The sequence below is a fragment of the Xyrauchen texanus genome, chromosome 49 (genome assembly GCF_025860055.1).
Source record: "Xyrauchen texanus isolate HMW12.3.18 chromosome 49, RBS_HiC_50CHRs, whole genome shotgun sequence".
Classification (NCBI taxonomy): domain Eukaryota; kingdom Metazoa; phylum Chordata; class Actinopteri; order Cypriniformes; family Catostomidae; genus Xyrauchen; species Xyrauchen texanus.
Window position 1 is genome coordinate 13,978,313 of NC_068324.1, and position 18,846 is coordinate 13,997,158.

General features: G+C 37.9%; 1 protein-coding gene across 3 annotated transcripts; it reads left to right on the top strand.

Annotated features, from left to right (window-relative positions):
- Positions 1 to 4,715: 4,715 nt before the first annotated feature.
- LOC127640509 (protein mono-ADP-ribosyltransferase PARP6-like) lies at positions 4,716 to 18,382 on the top strand. Of its 3 annotated transcripts, none has more exons than XM_052123110.1 (23): positions 4,716 to 4,909; positions 5,375 to 5,560; positions 6,652 to 6,729; positions 7,707 to 7,801; positions 8,070 to 8,130; positions 8,248 to 8,338; positions 8,925 to 8,991; positions 9,160 to 9,309; positions 9,414 to 9,552; positions 10,456 to 10,581; positions 11,768 to 11,863; positions 11,983 to 12,075; positions 12,214 to 12,339; positions 12,452 to 12,517; positions 12,613 to 12,680; positions 13,028 to 13,076; positions 13,165 to 13,277; positions 14,461 to 14,533; positions 14,635 to 14,704; positions 15,445 to 15,524; positions 15,796 to 15,859; positions 17,130 to 17,214; positions 17,318 to 18,382. In XM_052123110.1, exons 2-23 carry the CDS (start codon positions 5,516 to 5,518, stop codon positions 17,415 to 17,417), a joined length of 1,935 nt encoding a protein of 644 aa, XP_051979070.1. In that variant the 5' UTR covers positions 4,716 to 4,909; positions 5,375 to 5,515; the 3' UTR covers positions 17,418 to 18,382. The 3 variants fall into 3 exon arrangements, with proteins under 3 accessions (XP_051979070.1, XP_051979071.1, XP_051979072.1); XM_052123111.1 differs by having other exon boundaries at positions 10,459 to 10,581; XM_052123112.1 differs by lacking the exons at positions 4,716 to 4,909; positions 5,375 to 5,560 and having other exon boundaries at positions 6,692 to 6,729; positions 7,707 to 7,796.
- Positions 18,383 to 18,846: the final 464 nt, after the last annotated feature.

Consider the following 18,846-nt stretch of genomic DNA (forward strand, 5'->3'; position numbering starts at 1 on the left):
ACCGTCTTCATGGCCAGTTCGTTACAGATTCACACCGCACTGTTGACTGAAATAAAAATAAAAAACTGTGTTATCAGCAAAACAATTAACTTATTAAATTATTAGGATTTGGTCCCCTTTTGCTTTAATGACAGCATGACTGGCATGAACTTCAAAACTTGTGCAAAACCTGATGATCCATGTTATTCAGCATGATTTCAGTATGTCCAAAGAGCATCCTCTGTGCTTTCGTACAAAGGAGTTAGGCCAAGGTCACAAAAAAAAGAACACTTTGAACACTTTCTTTATAATCCATTTCAAAGTTTGACAACTAGATATAATAATTATTTTCTCCATGCCTTCCATTACCCCTGAAACTATTATGACAGGAAAATACATGCAATCAATTGTAGGCTACATGCACAGCATTTAGGCTACAGGCAAATTGCATGACACTTTTTCACATGCATGGCAAACTACAGGAAATAATCCGAAAACTGAGGGAATCTACTTCCCATCACAAATATGGTAGCTGTACATGTTTGGACCTTTAAACAGCTTCAATCCAACATTCTAAGCATAGGAAGAGTTTAGAGGTCATACACACTAACTGCACATTTTGTCCACTGGTACAGCATGTTCTTTATATGTCACATGACAGAAAACCTCTGACCATACAGATATTTCTGGAAGGTGTACCAGCTAAGTTAAAATACCTGTGAAACACCAACAAACACCTTCAATGGATTCGTTTTATTATAGCCAATAATTGGTATGGGTTTGCACATCATTGGTCAACAGTCACATTTGCAGAGGAGTTTCAATTGCTTTAACTGGGTGCCACCTAGCAAAATCCAAAAGTTTTTTTTTTAACATTGGACTTAATTCTGCTCAATTCTTGCTCTGCATATACAGTATGACTGAATCATATATTTGTTTCATATTTAAATAGATAGATAGTGTATCACCTATTTTTATTCCCTGTTCCATTTTTGTCTTCTACAGGAATGTTAGTATTTAAAGTGGCATTTAGGGATGCATTTAATTGAACAGTATACTATCATTCTTACTAGATTTTAATCTAGTTTGCATATGAATTTTTGTTGACAGTTTCCAGGAAATTAAGGTCCAACTTAGCAAGCATCATGTATTCTTGGCTGCCTGTGCTGGTATTTGCCAGAAATGTGATTTGTGTACTGTATTTGAAGTTGCTTTGGTAAGAAAGGGTACAACAGGGCTAAAGGCACAACCACTATCTCCCTCTAGTGGACAATATTTAAATATCATGCTTGAAAGTTTATACTATCTGTCTATATGCAGAAGTTATATTTATACATTCAGCACTCAAAGCACAACCCATTTAAGGTAAGAGCAATGCTCTTGTAAAACTGTTTGTCCTGAAGTTATTTACTCCCTCTTCTCTCAGTTTCTACATTCACGCCCTCAATTCTTGTGTATTGGCTTATAAGGCTGACTTCCACAGGCCCATTCAAAGATCAAGACACAGTTGGGTGTAAACTTTAGCATTTAACCTCATGTTTTTTTTTTTTTTTTTACATTGATAGTTCTGTGGCATTGAGAGAAATGGTTTAGAGTGCTAAATTTAAATCACTTTGCTTGTAATTAAGATATATCATCCAGTCTCCTTTGCAAGTGCAGACACAAGTATGCAATTATACATACATCCCAACTAAATCTTGATAAGAAACAAATGGCTTATGTGTATTTTTTTGCATGTTAATGCATTCCAGTTGCACTGTTCTTTGGACAATTTTAATTGCCCGAAACATAGTGTTACTACTTAATAAAATGAAGATTGAAGATTGAATAATGGTCCAAATATTTTTGAAAGTCATCCAGAACAAGACAAGAAATAGACACACGAGAATTGCTAAACAATATTTTCATATATTATAGGTTACATATTATGTGCAGGAACAATACAGTATGTATTTTTGATCTATCATGCAATAATAGGGGTTAGTGTAAACAATTTCAACAGGTGCCTGAGAGCAAGATAATTACTAATTAAGGACAGGATGTTGTGTGTAAGATCTGATCTGAGATGGAAACATTTCCAGTTACTGTTCAATCCTTGATAATGTCATAAACAAACTTTATATATATATAAATAAACTAAAGAGGTATTCTCATCCTATTATTTTACTGTATTGGCATCAATCAAAATTTGCATGAATGCTTCCATTTTGAACCTGTCTGGTTTGGTTTTGGTCTGTGTCGGGATCCGGACACTCATGCTCCATGTTATGTTCTTCTAGTTTGCTGTGTGTCAATAGGGTTTCCTAGATTGCCTTACCCTGCTGGGTGTCGTTCTGCACCTCACTAATCTTCAAGGGAGGATTCCACAAATCTATTCCTCGGCATCCACAGTGATGGCTCACTTTACTTGTAAATAAATCCTTTGGACTGTTCCTCTGCATTTGGGTCTGTGTGTCTCGCTATCGCTCGTTACAGAACAATCCAGCCAAGCAAGGACCCAGCGGAGGAATCCACACTTTGCTCGCCCTCTCTCAATAGGGAGCTTTGCTGGGACGTCAGCAGAATCAAATCTTCACACCTAACCGGGCTCTGGAGTTGATGGCTTCGCAGCTCACCGAGCTCACCTCTATCGTACAGCAGCTCCTCTTACCTCCCGATGCTGGCCCCTCTCAGGAAGCACTGGCTCCAGCAGTTCCCCATGTTCCTGGACACTCAGAAGCCTGTATTCCCCTTCCAGCCCCGTATTTAGGTCTGGCTGAATCCTGTAGCTTTGCCAAGTGTTTGATCTGGCCCTGCTGCAGTGTGATGAACTTATCACCACCCGGAGGAATTGGAGGAGCCAGGCACCCGCTCCTCAGTCGCTGACAGCATCCATGGTCACTGAGGCCATTCTCCTGCTGCTGCCAGCACCCATGGCCACTGAGGCCGATCCCCTGCCATTGCCTGCGCCCACGGTCACGAAGGCCGTTCCCCTGCCTCTGAAAAAGGCCACGCCCACAGAGGCCATTTCCCTGCCGCTGCCAGCATTCAAGGCCATAAAGTCGTTCCGCTGCCAGTGTCCAAGGCCACGAAGCCGTTCCCCTGCCACTGCCAGCGTCCAAGACCACAAAGTCGTTCCCCTGCCCCTGCCAGCGCCCACGGTTACTGAGGCCAATCCCCTGCCATTGCCTGCAACCACGGTCACTGTGGCCATTACCCTGCTGCTGCCATGAGGGCCGTTCCCCTGTCGCTGACAAAATCCATGGAGGCGTTTCCCTGCCACTGCCAGTGCCCATGGCCACAAAGGACGTTCCCCTGCTGCTGTCAGTGCCCACGGTCACTAAGGCCATTGCCCTGCTGCTGTCGATGCCAGCACCCACTGTCACTGAGGTCAATCCCCTGCCGTTGCCTTCGCCCACAATCACTGAGGCCATTAACTGGGGCTGTTCCCTTGCTGCTGCCAGAACCCACAGTCACTGAGGCCGTTCCCCTGCTGCTGCCACGAGGGCCGTTCCCCAGCCACTGACAACAGCCATGGAGGCTGTTTCCCTGCCACGGCCAGTGTCTACGGCCATGAGGTTCATTCCCCTGCCACTGACAATGTCCACGGCCATGGAGGCCATTTCCCTGCTGCTGCCAGCACCCACGGCCACAGAGTGCTCACAGCTACAGAGGCTGTTTACCTGTCCCTGTCAGTACCCACAGCCATGGAGGTCGTTTTTGGTGTACATTCTCTGTGTGAGAGCACGGTTCGCTGGTGCATCATGCTCTCTGGTGCATGTTACGGCTCGCTGGTGCATCGCCGTAACATCATGCTCTCGCTGGTGATGTTACGGTCCTGTCATCTTGTCAGGTTGGGTTTTTGTCTGACGAGGACCGTGGCATCATTGTTCCCTGTCTGTCTTGTGTTTCGTGTCCGGGGCATGGTGTCTGGATCCTGACTTCCTGTCTGGTTCGGTTTTTGTTCTGGACACTCATGCTCCATATTTTGCTTGTTTCCATGGGAACAATGATCATGTCAACTTTCAGCTGTGAGCAGAATCTACACCTTGTTTAATCGTGTCTATATTAATCCTCTTGTGTGTCAAATCTTTGCTGGATTGTCTGATTAAATGTTAAATGTAGTTCAGTGTTGAATGAATGTCTCGCTAGATTGTTGTTTGGTGTGAAGTATCTAACCTTACTGTCTCTGCCTAGTTGGTCCTAACTCGTGTATCTGTTGGTTGCCAGCATGTCGGCAGGGTTGGGGAGTAACGGAATACATGTAATGGGATTACATATTTAAAATACAAAATATAAGTAACTGTATTCCACTACAGTTACAATTTAAATAACTGGTAATTAGAATACAGTTACATTCAAAAAGTATTTTGATTACTGAAGAGATTACTTTGCATGTTATTGTCATTTGTTTCATCTAATATTTAGTCCTTTCTAAATATTAAAAAGCTATATAAAAAATAAGCTATAAAAAAATATTCAAGGGAAGAGATCAACAGATCCACCCTGTTCAATCAATGAAACACACGCAGTTAGGCAGTGTAATACAACACAGCATGCATTAAATAATAAATCTAAGGCCATGGGCAGGCAGGGGTTCGCATTTGATCTTATGTTCCATGATCTACCAGGGATGTCTTCTCTGCTCAACCCCTCCTCCTCTCCTGATATATAGTGACAAGCACACTAGCTGTCAGCTGCCGGTCTCATGACCCGGACGATACGCACTGAGCATGCTCGAGATGTCGTGTGTTGTCAGGGAGAAAGCAGACAGTGGAGGGAGCGAGACAATCAACCCACGAGATCCACTACGCTCAAAACCAGACGAGAAATAGTGACGGGTAGACAATAAGGACACCCAATTAATTACGACTCTTTGTAGTCTGCTGACTTGCTTCCTTGTTTAGGGTATCACAGACCTCATTTAAAGCATCTGCCTTGACTTCAGCAGGTAGGACTGGATTTTTTCTTATTGTGCTAAACTAAAGCAGAGCTAGCTATGATATATCTAGTTTTCTATTATATAATTCATTGTGATGAGATTAAATTTAATTCATGTATTTGTTTGTTTTTTATTTTTTAAAAGAGAACATTCATCAGTACATCCAACAGGTGCACAGTATAACAAACAATAGACATGATATTTGTTAAAATTAGAGAATAGTGGTCAGCTATTTTGTCCAAATTTAAATCAGATTCAGTTATATTATTACTTCAAAAAAAATTAACAACAAATTAAATGCACCATGCACACGCAAACACACACACACACACACACAGACACATACAATTAGTAAACCTAAAATGTTTTTGAAAGAAAACCATCAACATGCACCACACATGCTGCATCAATATATGGTTACACAAATGAACTCTTAAGTTAATGAACTGTTGCTCTTGCTTTATTTTGTTACAGGTTGCCATGGCATGGAGATGACTTTGCTAATGGACCCCAGAAAATGAGCGCAGCCTTTCTGTCAGCTCTGTTCAACCTGTTTTGACTTTCAAAAAAAAATCCTGCTATTTTTTCCAAACCACACCAAGCTGGAATGGATAAATGTGGCAGAGGAAACTCACTAGAGCAGTATCTATGAACAGAATGGTATGGGAAGTGTACATTGCTAACCATAAACAGTTCACGAAATTGGTGCTGTTAAAGGGAAAGATAGATATAAAGGGATCACCCAATAATAAATAATTATGTCATCATTTACTCATCCTCATGTTTTCAAAACCAGTAAGACTTATAGCAGAATGTCCAGCTCTTTTCCATGCAATGAAAGTGAATTGTGGCCCAGAACGTCAAACAAGATTTGCATTAAAAATTAAATTACATTTCTGTCCATTCCTCACTCAAAGCTATTGTTGGTTTCAGAAGACTGGGAATATAGATTGTATGGACTACTTTTAAGATGCTTTTACATCCTTTTTTGGAGCTTGACATCTTCTGGTCACTATCCAATTTTATTTTATTGAAAAGAGCAGCTTGGACCCATTAAGCAATAATTATGTGCAATACACAGCTTAGTCTATTTATATTCATCCAACATATCCTACCTCTTCTGCCATATGTTCACTTGCATCTGTATATAACAGACTTGTATTTGTACATACACACACACACACACACACACACACACACACACACACACACATATATATATATATATATATATATATATATATATATATATATATATATATATATATATATATATATATTTGTCTTATTATGTATTTCTATATATAATTTATTTTCTATTACATTTTTATTTTTTTTGTTTGTGCATTGGAAGCTTCTGTCACCAAGAAAAATTGCTTGTATCTGGAAGCATACTTGGCAATAAAGCTCATTCTGATTCTGACATTCTGATAAACTTATTTGATGTTCCACATGGGAAAGGAAGTCAGACAGGTTTAAAATGAGATTGTTGAGTAAAAGATTACAGAATTTCTATTTTTTGATGAGCTGTCTCTTTAACATTTGATCAGCCCAGGGTTTGTTCCTTTGTAATGCAAACTGATGATCTGAGATATAGTCTTCCTGACTCAGTCACCCCTCTGAGTAGATTAGAGAGTGACTGATAAGGACTACTCTAATGAATGTCTAATGAATGGGGGATGGATTTAATGAATTAGTGGATCACTGAAAAAATTACACGTGTGATTGACCCATGATTACTTGTGTTTCAGAGCTTCAGTGAACAATTCGGGATTGATGAAGGCTCAGATAGGGACAGCGATGGTGAGGATTTCTTCTATGGAGTCCAGGTTCGTATAAAAATCAATTCAGAAAGGGTATCTCTTTTAGTCGCCTGTGTGGAGTTCTAAAATTTACCACATTGAAAATCTGCTCAACATGCAACAATAAACACAGTTATAATAAATACAATGAGACATTTACACACTACATACACACTTTACATAACAATATACACATTACACTACAATATACCATACAAAGACTTTAAAATCTGTAACTTATATTGTATACTTTATACAATTGTTTCCAGTTTTGTCACAAACACATCCTTATATAGGCACTCAAGTCTGCTTTTCGCAAGTACCTTGACTCAAATTATCAAATAAATTAACAATGTATTTTCAATATACTGTATGAAGTTAAAAATATAGTTATCAAGCATAAGACAATAGAGTAGAACAGACTTAAGCATTGCCATATGAGCAAGAGTGCTGTTGTTCTGATCTGAATACATAGGAGGGAAGATTTCAGCCAGTTACTTTTTTAGCACACCTGCTAATATGCTGTAGTTTTGTGAATTTTGTGAGTTTATATGAAGAGGTTGTGCAATGATCAATAGTAATTCAATGTAAAAAACGGTTTTACTTTAGACACCCCAAATTTTGAAATCAAATTCATTCATTCATGTTTAGATTCATGATTCTGTTCTTCATCTATCTACATATGGTAGTGTCTTATAGTGTCTAATAGGATAATAGTTACTGAATGTAGTGTGGGCAGATGGGTCACCAAAGTGCCTTGTGGGGTTTTCGGTGGATTAGTGCAGGTTTAAGGGTGGCAGTCCCTTTTACAAGGCGAGCCAGATGGCTAGAGTTTTTTCAGATTCCTGAACCTATTTTAGATATGATGCCTAAACTTATATAATTAATAAAAAATGGGTAAATGATTTGGGATGTCACCTTTGCTTGAGCTATTATAATAGATACAAACACTGGTGCAGCCTGATTATAATTTATGCTTAAGCTATTTTTGTTCTTTTCTGCAGGGTCATTATGCCACTGACCTGAATCGACACCCTCAGCTGGACATAGATGTTGGCGCAGTAAGAGACATCTATTCTGAAAGTGACATTTCTGTAAGGTACTCCATTAACCTACTTAAAGTTCAAAGTTTTGACACATGAAGCCTCAAAAAGCATCATGAAATGCTATAAAAACAATGAAAAGAAATATATTGAGCTTACATATTAGGGTCATGTCATTTTTACTGTGTATGTGGTCATTCTTCATGTAGTTGTTGATTTAGTACAATATTATTACATATTAATTACCTCTATTGTAATTCTAGCACATACGTTTTCATCAGTGTAAATGTAGAAACTGATTTTCAGCTGCGCTCTGTATTTCAGGGAGTATGGGACCATCGATGATGTGGACATTGACCTACATATTAACATGGGCTTCCTGGATGTGAGTTTACCCTGATTCTTTTCTGGAAGAAACATTCAAATGTACATTATATCACCATAAAGCTGCAGCAAACAGTCATATGCCTGTTTTGATGTTATGTATGTTTGTATTCTGCAGGAGGAAGTGGCATCAGCATGGAAAGTCATCAGAACAGAGCCAATCATTTTACGCCTTCGTTTCTCACTGTCCCAGTATTTAGATGGACCAGGTGAGCAATAACGTATTATTTTATGGCATAGATTAAGAATGTTGGAGGCTGGGGAAGGGGGTGGGGGGCTGGATAGCTCAGCATGTAAAGACACTGACTACCACATCTGGAGTCGCAAGTTCGAATCCAGGGTGTCCAGTCAGGCTTCCTAAGCAACCAATTTGCCCGGTTGCTAGGGTGTGTGGGGTCACATTGGGTTAACCTCCTCATGGTTGCTATAATGTTTGGTTCTCGCTCTCAGTGGGGTGCATGGTGAGTTGTGCATGGATGCATGGCCTCCACATGTGCTAGGTCTCCGCGGTAACTTGCTCAACAAGCCACGTGATAAAATGTGCGGATTGACGGTCTCAGACACGGAGGCAACTGAGATTCGTCTTCCGCCAACCGGATTGAGTCACTATGTCACAATGAGGACTTAGAGCAAATTAGGAATTGGGCATTCCAAATTGGGGAATGCCCAAAATACATGAATGTAAGCCAATAAATGTAATTGTCAATGAGGTGTTATTTAATGGATGTGATGCAGCTCTACACAATATAACACCTACAAATGTTACAAGTTTGCACCTTTTTTAATGCCTTTTAGAACCTACAGTGGAGGTATTCCAACCAACTTGCAAAGATGGCTTCAGTCTTGGGGTGCAGCTTAAAAGGTATTTTATTCTATTCAAGTTAATTCCTTTGAGATATGTCAATATATATATATATATATATATATATATATATATATATATATATATATATATATATATATATATATATATATATATATTTCAGCAACAATCATGTCACCATTTTACCACATTGATGTCTTTTCTTAGAATTCTCAGCACGTTTATATCAAATCAATGGAAACAACTCAGTAATGAGTTCTTGAATGCACAACAGAGGAAGAGACACAGCTGGTTCAAAGCTGGAGGAACCATCAAGAAGTTTCGTGCTGGACACAGCATCTTCTCACCGATAACCAAGTAATGTCCAAAAACCCTACAGAGGGAATGTTCTGTTGGGTTTGTAAAACAAGGTTTGTTAGGATATGCAATAAAGTATGAATGTAGATTCCTCTGTTTTCCAGGTGCTCCAGTGTTCCTCTGATCCAGGGCCCTGGGGTCAGGGGAAGGTCAACTGGCCAGGAACTGGGAGTGACCCGTTGCATGAGTCGCTCCGTGTCCTGCACCAAAGAAGAGCTGCACACCTCCAGCCCCATCGGACATGTGTGTACAAACATATTGGTTTAAATTCATAGATGTCATTATAATATGTTGGCATCACATTAAACCAATCAAACATCAGTAAACTAGTGTTGATGATTTTTTTTAATTATTTACCAATGACTAAGCCCATACAGGTCATGATTTAAGTTGCCACTCTAGTCGATTTTTTTCAGTGATTTTCAGGTGTGAGCTTCATTAACTTAATCGTTGGCCAGGTGGAGGGAGATGAAGCGTGCATTAGTGTCTGTCAGCGTGAGGTTGTTAATCACTTGACTGTTGAGACTCTCTGCTGAAGTAATGGTTCCAGCAATGGGAAAAAAGGATCCAACATGACAGAAAAAATTGTTCTGTTTGCTGGACCGGGCTCTTGTGTGTTCTCTTCAAGTGACCAATGAGCTTCTTCTTTTACTGAAGAACTGACAAGACGTCAAGCTGATCTGAATATTGTCATCGCAGTGAGCTGCATATCATCACAAACACTGACCGATGAATTTAGAAAGCGGAGCCTCAACAGTCTGATTTTATTGAATGTAATTTCTTTACTTACTGAATGCTGCATATGGAGATACATGTTCTACAGCAAGCCTCAAGGGGATAAATACACAATCACACACTTTTACAAGGGAAAGTTACTCCATGAATAACATGCAGAATCACTCTTTTACAATTGTTTATGCTCACACGGTACTGCTGTTGTTATTTCATCGAGCTCCATGTGACAGGGAATCAGAAAAGAGAGTTGCGGTGAGTCGGTTTGTCTGTCTCCCCTCCACTATTCTTAATCGGTTAGATCTCGGCAAAACAGTCTGAATTCCAAAATCGAATTGTTTTGATTCGGCTAGTGTGGTGCCAGCTTTAAGGGCTTTGTTTTAGAGCTGAGTGATTGATGTAGTGCTGTTTCAGCAGAGTGTGTCTGTCCCGGACTCAAGATCCACCATGCACATCACCACAAGGCAGCTGTTCTTCTCCTCACAAGCTCTCATCCACTGCAAGAGCATCCCAACCCTGGAATACGGCTTCCTTGTGCAGGTAAACCTTAGTTCAGTGTATTATGTTCTTAGATAAAAACCAATCTTTGGATTGATAAAAACCAAACTTTTTGTACTTTAAGATTAAGATTGAAGTTTGAAAATCTCTCACATTGATGTTTGACTTTACGAACCTTTTCTGTTTGCACTTTGTTGTAATTTATTTGGTTTGTTGTATCTTCTTATTTAACTCATTTACATGCTAAAGTTTTAGGCACTTGTCAAAAATGTTGCATAGGGAGAATGTCTTAAAAAATTATGACGTAAATAGTTTTCATTTATCATTTAACATCATACAAGGTGCAGTAAACATAAAAAAGCTGAATCAATATTTGGTGTGACCACCTTTGGCTTCAAAACAGCACCAATTATCATAGGTACACCGGGACACAGTGTTTCTTGGTTGTTGGCAGATGCAATGTTTCAAGGTTCTTAGAGAATTCACACAGTTCTTTCAGCTGTCTCAACTGTTTCTGTCTATTTATGTAATCTCAGACTGACACGATGTTCAGTGGGGGGGGGGGGGCTTTGTGGGGGCCATGACATCTGTTCTTCTATTCTAATCTTTTCTATTTGCAAAATTAATGTTTGGGAGTCTAAATGTATTTTTCCTATTGACATATTAAAGCTGAAGATATAAATAACCATCTGAAGACAAATACTTTTGTGAAACGTCTTAAGTGCCTAAAATTTCCTTTAATAATTAGGGAACATTTCTTACTCAGATAAGCTTCAAACAACATCAAATGTGCAATAATTGTGTTTTATTTGATTTTTTATATTATTTTATAATATAGTTTATAATATTAATATATTATAATATTTTTTTATATAATTGTATTATTAATTACATTCTGAGCATTGGGGGTTTTGTTGTTTTACAGTAGTAGGCTATGCTATATATAAAAAGATCAAATGTTACAGTGACAATGTCACTGTAGTATTTTCGTACTGAATTGTCTTTTCTTTCTGACTGCTATTCATCTATATATATCATTTTACTATCAATTTTTCCATCTCCCCTTGCCCTTCTGTCTATAAAAAACCTTTTAACATGGTAATTTTACCTAAACTTTAACACCATTGTTTTGCTGCCTTGCAAAATGATTGGTATTTCTTTCAAATGTAAATCTAACTTTGGATTTTGTTTCTAATTTTTCTTACCTTCTCTCTCCTTTGTTTTCCAGATTATGAAGTACTCAGAGCAGAGAATCCCCACTCTGAATGATTATTGTGTGGTCTGTGATGAACAGCATGTCTTTCAGAACAGCTCCATGCTCAAGGTACAGCAAATGCTTGTAAAACTTCATTAAATCACACTGTTATATTCACATAACCATCATCACAGTTTTATCTGCGTGTGTGTGTGTGTGTGTGTGTGTGTGTGTGTGTGTGTGTTCAGCCAGCTGTTTGTACAAGAGAACTTTGTGTTTTCTCCTTCAACACTCTGGGTGTGATGTCAGGGGCTGCGGAAGATGTTGCAACTGGAGCTGAGGTAGCACCACTACCCCTTGAAGAAAACCTTTGCATTTTTAGGATTAAAACAAATAATAATAATTTTTCAAGAATGTATACACACAGCCACCTATGTCTCATCCATTTGGAAGTGACTAAGAGAGATTTGTTTTTACAGGTAGTGGACCTGCTGGTGGCAATGTGTCGTGCTGCTCTTGAATCTGCCCGTAAAAGCATCATCTTTGACCCTTACCCATCTGTCGTTGACCCTCATGATCCCAAGTCTTTGGCCTTCAACCCAAAGGTAACGTAAAGTTTAAATAAATGAATAACATAATTTTCATGTTTTACTGCAGCATAATGAACCGTGTGAACTCTCTTTCTTTCTAACCTCTGATTGTCATGTCTGTCTTTAGAAAAGATGTTATGAGCGGCTACAGAGGGCTCTGGACAGCGTCACGTCAATTCGGGAAATAACACAAGTGAGCTTTTCAGAGAATAGCAGCGATTACATTAATTGGGTTTTATAGTAGTCCTGGTAAAAGAAATGAGTGTCATCATCATTGACATTTTACAGGGCCCTTATGTCGAAATAAAGAAACAGATGGACAAAATGGACCCACTCGCACATCCTCTGCTGCAGTGGTGAGTGAGACACATTGGACTATTATTATTATATAAAACAGGACTTTTCTTGCTCTTTTAAATTGAAAAGGGTTTGAGTTACAGTACTAGGTAGACAAACTCTAAGGACATTTACATATAGAAGTCTTAAATGTACTACAGCTAAAATAACCTGATTAATTTTGTGTGAGAAAATTATAAAAATGTGAATGTAGAGTATTTACTATTTATGTGCATGAAACTTTGATTTAAAATGGTCTACAAAATGGTCAAATATGGCCCCTTAAAGCAGATCATGCCTCATATTTTCTTCATTTTCCTGTGAAAATATTGACCCTTGAATGAAATAAATGTTATTTCCTCCACAGGATTATATCCAGCAACAGGTCTCACATTGTCAAACTTCCCTCGAGCAGGGTAAGAAATCAAGATCTTTAAAATGAAATGTGTGTGGCTTGATGTCTGTTTCTTTTCTCTGTTTCACTTATTCCTGTTGTATTGACAGCAACTCAAGTTCATGCACACCTCCCATCAGTTCCTGCTCCTCAGCAGTCCTCCCGCTAAAGAGGCCCGATTCCGCACTGCCAGAAAACTCCACGGCAGCACTTTTGCTTTTCAGTGAGTTTTTCACTCACTGTCATTTTAGCTCACCATCGTATTTTGAAGGAATATTCTGGGTTCAATACAAGTCAAGCTCAATCAACTGGATTTGTGGCATAAAAATTATTTGGACTTGTCCCTCCATTTTTTTAAACACAGTTGCAGTAAAGCTTGCAATAGAAAGTGAATGGGGTGATTATGTAATCCATAATTGCTTTTATAAATTATGAGCTTTAAATGTTGCCACCAAACACTCCAAAAATTTGCCCCATTCACTTCCATTTTAAGTGCCTCACTGTAAACTCGATTTCTGCTTCTTTTCTTTTTTTTTTTTTAAATCACGAGAGGGACAAGTCAATCCCACTAGCATGAGATGCTGGTGTACTAGTTCATCTTAAATTGATATTCTGGGTTAAATTTAATTGACAACATTTGTGGCATAATGTTGTTTACCACACAGGAAATTTTTTTTAGACTTTTCTTTTCTTTGAAAAAAAAAGCAAAAATCGAGGTTACAGTGAGACACTTCCAATGGAAGTGAATGGGGCCCATTTGTTTGAGCGTTTAAAGGCAGAAATATGAAGCTTATCATTTTATAAAAGCACTTTCATTAATTCTTCTGTTAAAACCTGTGTATTATTTGAGCTGTACAGTTCTTTCATCTCTGTTTTTACTGTCATTTTAGGGTTTCAGAAATTACGTGTCATTGTCATAGCATTAAAGTTGTGAAATTGGCTATAACTTTAAACAGAAAAGGTTAGTAAGTGATTTTATCACACTAAAATCATGTTTGCATGCATATTGCTTATGTCTTCTGTCTATACTTTTGAAACAGAGTATTTTAATGTTTACTGATTGACCACATTCACTTTCATTGTGAGTACCTCACTGTAACACAGATTTAGCTTTTTTAAAGAAAAGGAGGGACGAGTCAAAGTTATTATTTGTGGTATTCAACATTATGTCACAAATGCTGTTGACTGGGCTTAACTTGTGTTGAACCCGGAATTTTTTGGTTTTAGTCCACGTGTGACAGCTTTGAGGACATCTATAAGCTGGTGTACACATTAACATTGACGAAATTCACTTTTAGCAGATATATGCATTTGAAATTCACAGTCTCTCTCTTCTGGGAAAACGGACCATAAATATTGATGACTCATGGTGGTTCGTGTGGCTAATGCAGGTTTATCTTTCTCAGTGGTTCTCATATAGAAAACTGGCACTCTATTCTACGAAATGGACTTATCAATGCCTCCTACACAAAATTGCAGGTACCTACACAATTATTCTGATTGTAGTACATTTATAATGTGTTCTACCCTTATAGAGTTTTCTTGTTCATTTAGTTTATTTCTGTCCTCTTTGATTCAAGCTGCATGGGGCGGCCTATGGGAAGGGAATCTACCTCAGCCCAATTTCCAGCATCTCATTTGGGTACTCAGGTATGAGAGTTTGGGCTCATCTACAAAATACAACACATATTGCATGTTTTTATTGGATATTTTACCATAATAATACTTGCTTTTTTTGGGCATGTACTCTTGCAATATTAGGGATTTTTTGGACATTACATTTTGTGTAGAAATGCAATGTAAAAAGCCTGGAATATTAGTATGGTAATCATTCAGTATCATGGTAGATATCAAAGTAATATGGTATAACTGTATGTTTTGTGTACATGTTACCATGGTTGTACCGTGTTGGAATGCCGTGTCTTTTTTAACATTATGTTGGAATAGCATGTAAATAGCCTGTTATATTAAAATTGTAATCATTCAATATCATCACTATACATCAAAGTATTATTGTTTTTTGTGGACATTATACTTTGGTAAAATGTTTTTGAGCATGTTTCATATCATATTTTGGGGGGACATTACCTTGAAATACCTATAAATTCCATGTAAATTAATATGGTAATCATTTATGGATGGAATCAAAGTTTAGGGTATTTCTATATGATAGCATTACTACACTATGGTACAGCCACAGAACTTTTGTAAGGGACTTCAAAAAGATTTTTTAAAAGGTACATTACAATCAAGCATTTCTAATGTTTTACTGCTGTGCTAGTTGTTCATATGATAAGGTACATGTGTAGCATTTGATGTAGTTTTAGGTCAGTATCTGTGGCATTGGTATATTGGTGTTCTCTGTGCTAACTGACAATGCTTGTGTGCAGGGATGGGAAAGGGACAGCATCACATGGTTACTAAAGAGGAACTAGTACAACACTACAACCGGGTCAACACTGTCTTACAGGTATTAACTCTAGCTGACATTGGCCTTATATAGATGCATTCCAGGTACCAGTAGTTACTTTGAGCAGGTAAGTCAAACCTTGGTTGGATAGATTGTAGGTATATCACCCAAACTCAGAAGTAGATGGGGATGTTATAGATTTGTCCAGGTGTCTACAGTGTTTGACAGGTATATAACATTTCAGAGCTTACCTTTTTAATTTTTTACATTTTTAATTCACCTTTGCTGTATGCATATTTTTATTTTTTATTTTGACTTTTTGTTTTTGCAGTGTCGGCCCACACAGTCAAGGTTTCTTCAGAGTCGGAATCTGAACTGTGTTGCTCTGTGTGAGGGTACGAATTACTTATGCCTGATACTAATTATGTCATCTGAATGAATGTAGCAGTTACCTTCTTTATTTGTTTGACTACTAAATTAAAGGAATAGTTTACCCAAAACATTCTTATCATTAACTCACCCTCATATTATCCCAGATGTGTATGACTTTCTTTATTTGGCTGAATACAAACAAAGATTTTTAGAAGAATATCTCGGCTCTCAGCTTTGAAGGTCCATACAATGCAAGTGAGTTCAGAACTTTTAAGCTCCAAAAAGCACATAAAGGTAGCATAAACGTAATCCATACGACTCGATAAGTGTTTAACTCGATATCTTCAGAAGTGATATGATTGGTGTGGGTGAGAAACAGACCATTATTAAGATGATCTAATTTCACGTACACATGCTTCTTTTGTGTTTTGGTGATTTGCATTTTTCTTGCATATTGCCACCTACTGGTCAGGGCAGGTAAATGTGGTGATTTATACTAAAAAAAGTTTATTTTAAAAGGTTTATTTTTTCTCACCCACACCTATTGCTTCAGAAGACATAGATTTAAACACTGGAGTCTTATGGATAACATTTATGGTGCTTTTATCTGGTTTTTGGAGCTTCAAAGTTCTGGCCACCATTCACTTGCATTGTATGGACCTACAGAGCTGAGATATTCAAATAAAAATCTTCAGTTGTGTTTTCCAGAAGAAAGAAATTCATGTGCACAAATGATGAGAGAATTTTCATTTTTTTAGTGAACTTTCCCTTTTAAGGAAATGTTCAGCAAAAAATAAAAATTCTATCATCATTTACACACCCTCATGTCAGTACAAACTCATGTGAAAATACATTTTGCAGAATGTCCTGGCTGCTCATTTCCATTCAGTGAAAGTGAATAGGGACAGGTGCTGTCAAGTTACAAAAAAAGATAAAAATAAGAAACATTTTTAAAAGTTGGCTACCATAAAAGAGGTCCACATGATGCCATATTTCATCTATTGCGAATGTTTCCAAGAGCAAATAAAATTTAAGAGCTACAGTTGAGGGTATTTTCAACAAATAACAGTTCACATTTCTATCTGTTTCTCACATCATGTTACCATATGGGTTCAGAAGACTATGAATGCAGCACACACGTCGTATAGACTACTTTAATAATGACACTGTTTTTGGAGCTCAACATTGAGTTGAATAAATGATGACAGAGCTTTCTGGTTTAGTTATATTCCTTTAAAGTTTAATATTACTAAAGTTCCTTATTAATTCTGTTTTTCTTTCTTTTTTCAACAGTAATAACATCAAAAGATCTTCAGAAACATTGTAACATTTGGGTTTGCCCAATTTCTGATCACGTCTGTACACGGTTCTTTTTCGTGTGAGTATCTCTTTATTAAAGTGCTTTAGCATTCTCCCAATACAAATTTCTCAAATATCCACAGTGTGTAATTGTACCCTCTAATCTATTTTGTCTCCCACAGGTATGAAGATGGTCAGGTAGGAGATGCTAATATCAACACGCAGGACGTCCGGATACAGAAAGAGATATTGCGGGTGATTGGGGGAAATCGACCTGACTGACTCGCTAAACTACTGTGATATTTAAGGGAGGAGCATATAAACTGGATAAAGGGAAGGAATTACCTCAATCTAAGTGTTTTTGATGATGTTAACCTACTGGCACGTGTCTTTACATGGAAAGAAAAGAGAAAAAAAAATATTGTAACTTTTTTGATAAACATTTTATTAACTTATTTCTCATTTAGTTGCTATTTATGCCATGTTTGCTGCTTTGTGTTTTCTACGTGGTGAAAAGTGCAGTTATTGAATTAGTGCTGAAAGTACGGATGCTGTAAAATTTCAAATGTGACATTCCCGTTTATCCCACTGGGGGCTCTATTTCCCAATCAAAACATCGGGAAAAATTAAGCATTTACATCTGCTGTAAGTTATGGACAATTCAACATTAAGCCTTATTAATTCCCCCTATTGTCTGTATATTATAGTGTAATGCAGCCTATACACACACATCAGGTATTTATGCTTACTATTTTCATGAGAATGTTCTGTTGACAATCACTTGTTATGGATTGAATCCTTGTAACATGAAATGTTATTACTTCTGCAATGCATTAGATTGTTCTCAACCTTTTTGACTCCAAGGCCCCCCAGTGTCCAAGGCAATATTTGAAGGCCCCCTGGCCCAAAAAAAATCCAATTAAGTTGGATTATTTTAATATTTCTTATTTTAAATTAATTTTAAGTCATCTTGAGGCCCACTGGTGGGTCCTGGGCCCCTGGTTGTGAACCACTGCATTAGAGGACATAGTGCTCGTATGCACTCTAAGAGAGTCTACAGCAGAGAAGACTGCCAATAAATGACAGATAACTGGTGAAGTTATACAGTATAGGTGATAGTAGATAGTATGATTCTACTGTATGTAATGTAAATCTAAAGAGGATGTAAAACTCAGACTTGCCGTCTTTCGAGGCAATGTTGCAGTTTGAAATGACCCACATTTGTAAATCATCAGTTTTTTTAATAAATTAACAGCATGTGAGTAATGTGTTTTTAATGTAAAACGTGAAAGGGAGAGACTACGATGAAGCTTATTGATGTGCATGTCCCCTTGTGTAAAAGATGAAATCCAATATTCAAGACTAGGGGGGACCAAAGACCAAATTTTATGAATCTGTCATTGAAAAACCCACAATGATTGACTACTAATCTAAATTTTGGGGGGATGCACACACCCACATATATATATATATATATGCAAACACAATTAAAACCACCTGCCTTACATCATGTAGGCCCCCCTCATGCCGCCAAAACAGCTCTGACACGTCGAGGCAAGGACTCCACAAGACCTCAGATGGTGTCTTGTGGTATCTGGCACTAAGACGTTAGCAGCAGATCCTTTAAGTCTTGTAAGTTGCGAGGTGGGGCCTCCATGGATCGGACTTGTTGGTCCAGCACATCCCATAGATGCTCAATCGGATTGAGATC

Excerpts from the sequence above, each read along its gene's own strand:
- LOC127640509 (XM_052123110.1), top strand. The coding sequence starts at position 5,516 with ATGTGGCAGAGGAAACTCACTAGAGCAGTATCTATGAACAGAATG. Across the intron at positions 8,131-8,247 it reads TTAACATGGGCTTCCTGGAT|GAGGAAGTGGCATCAGCATG; the intron begins GTGAGTTTACCC and ends TGTATTCTGCAG. Across the intron at positions 10,582-11,767 it reads AATACGGCTTCCTTGTGCAG|ATTATGAAGTACTCAGAGCA; the intron begins GTAAACCTTAGT and ends TTTGTTTTCCAG.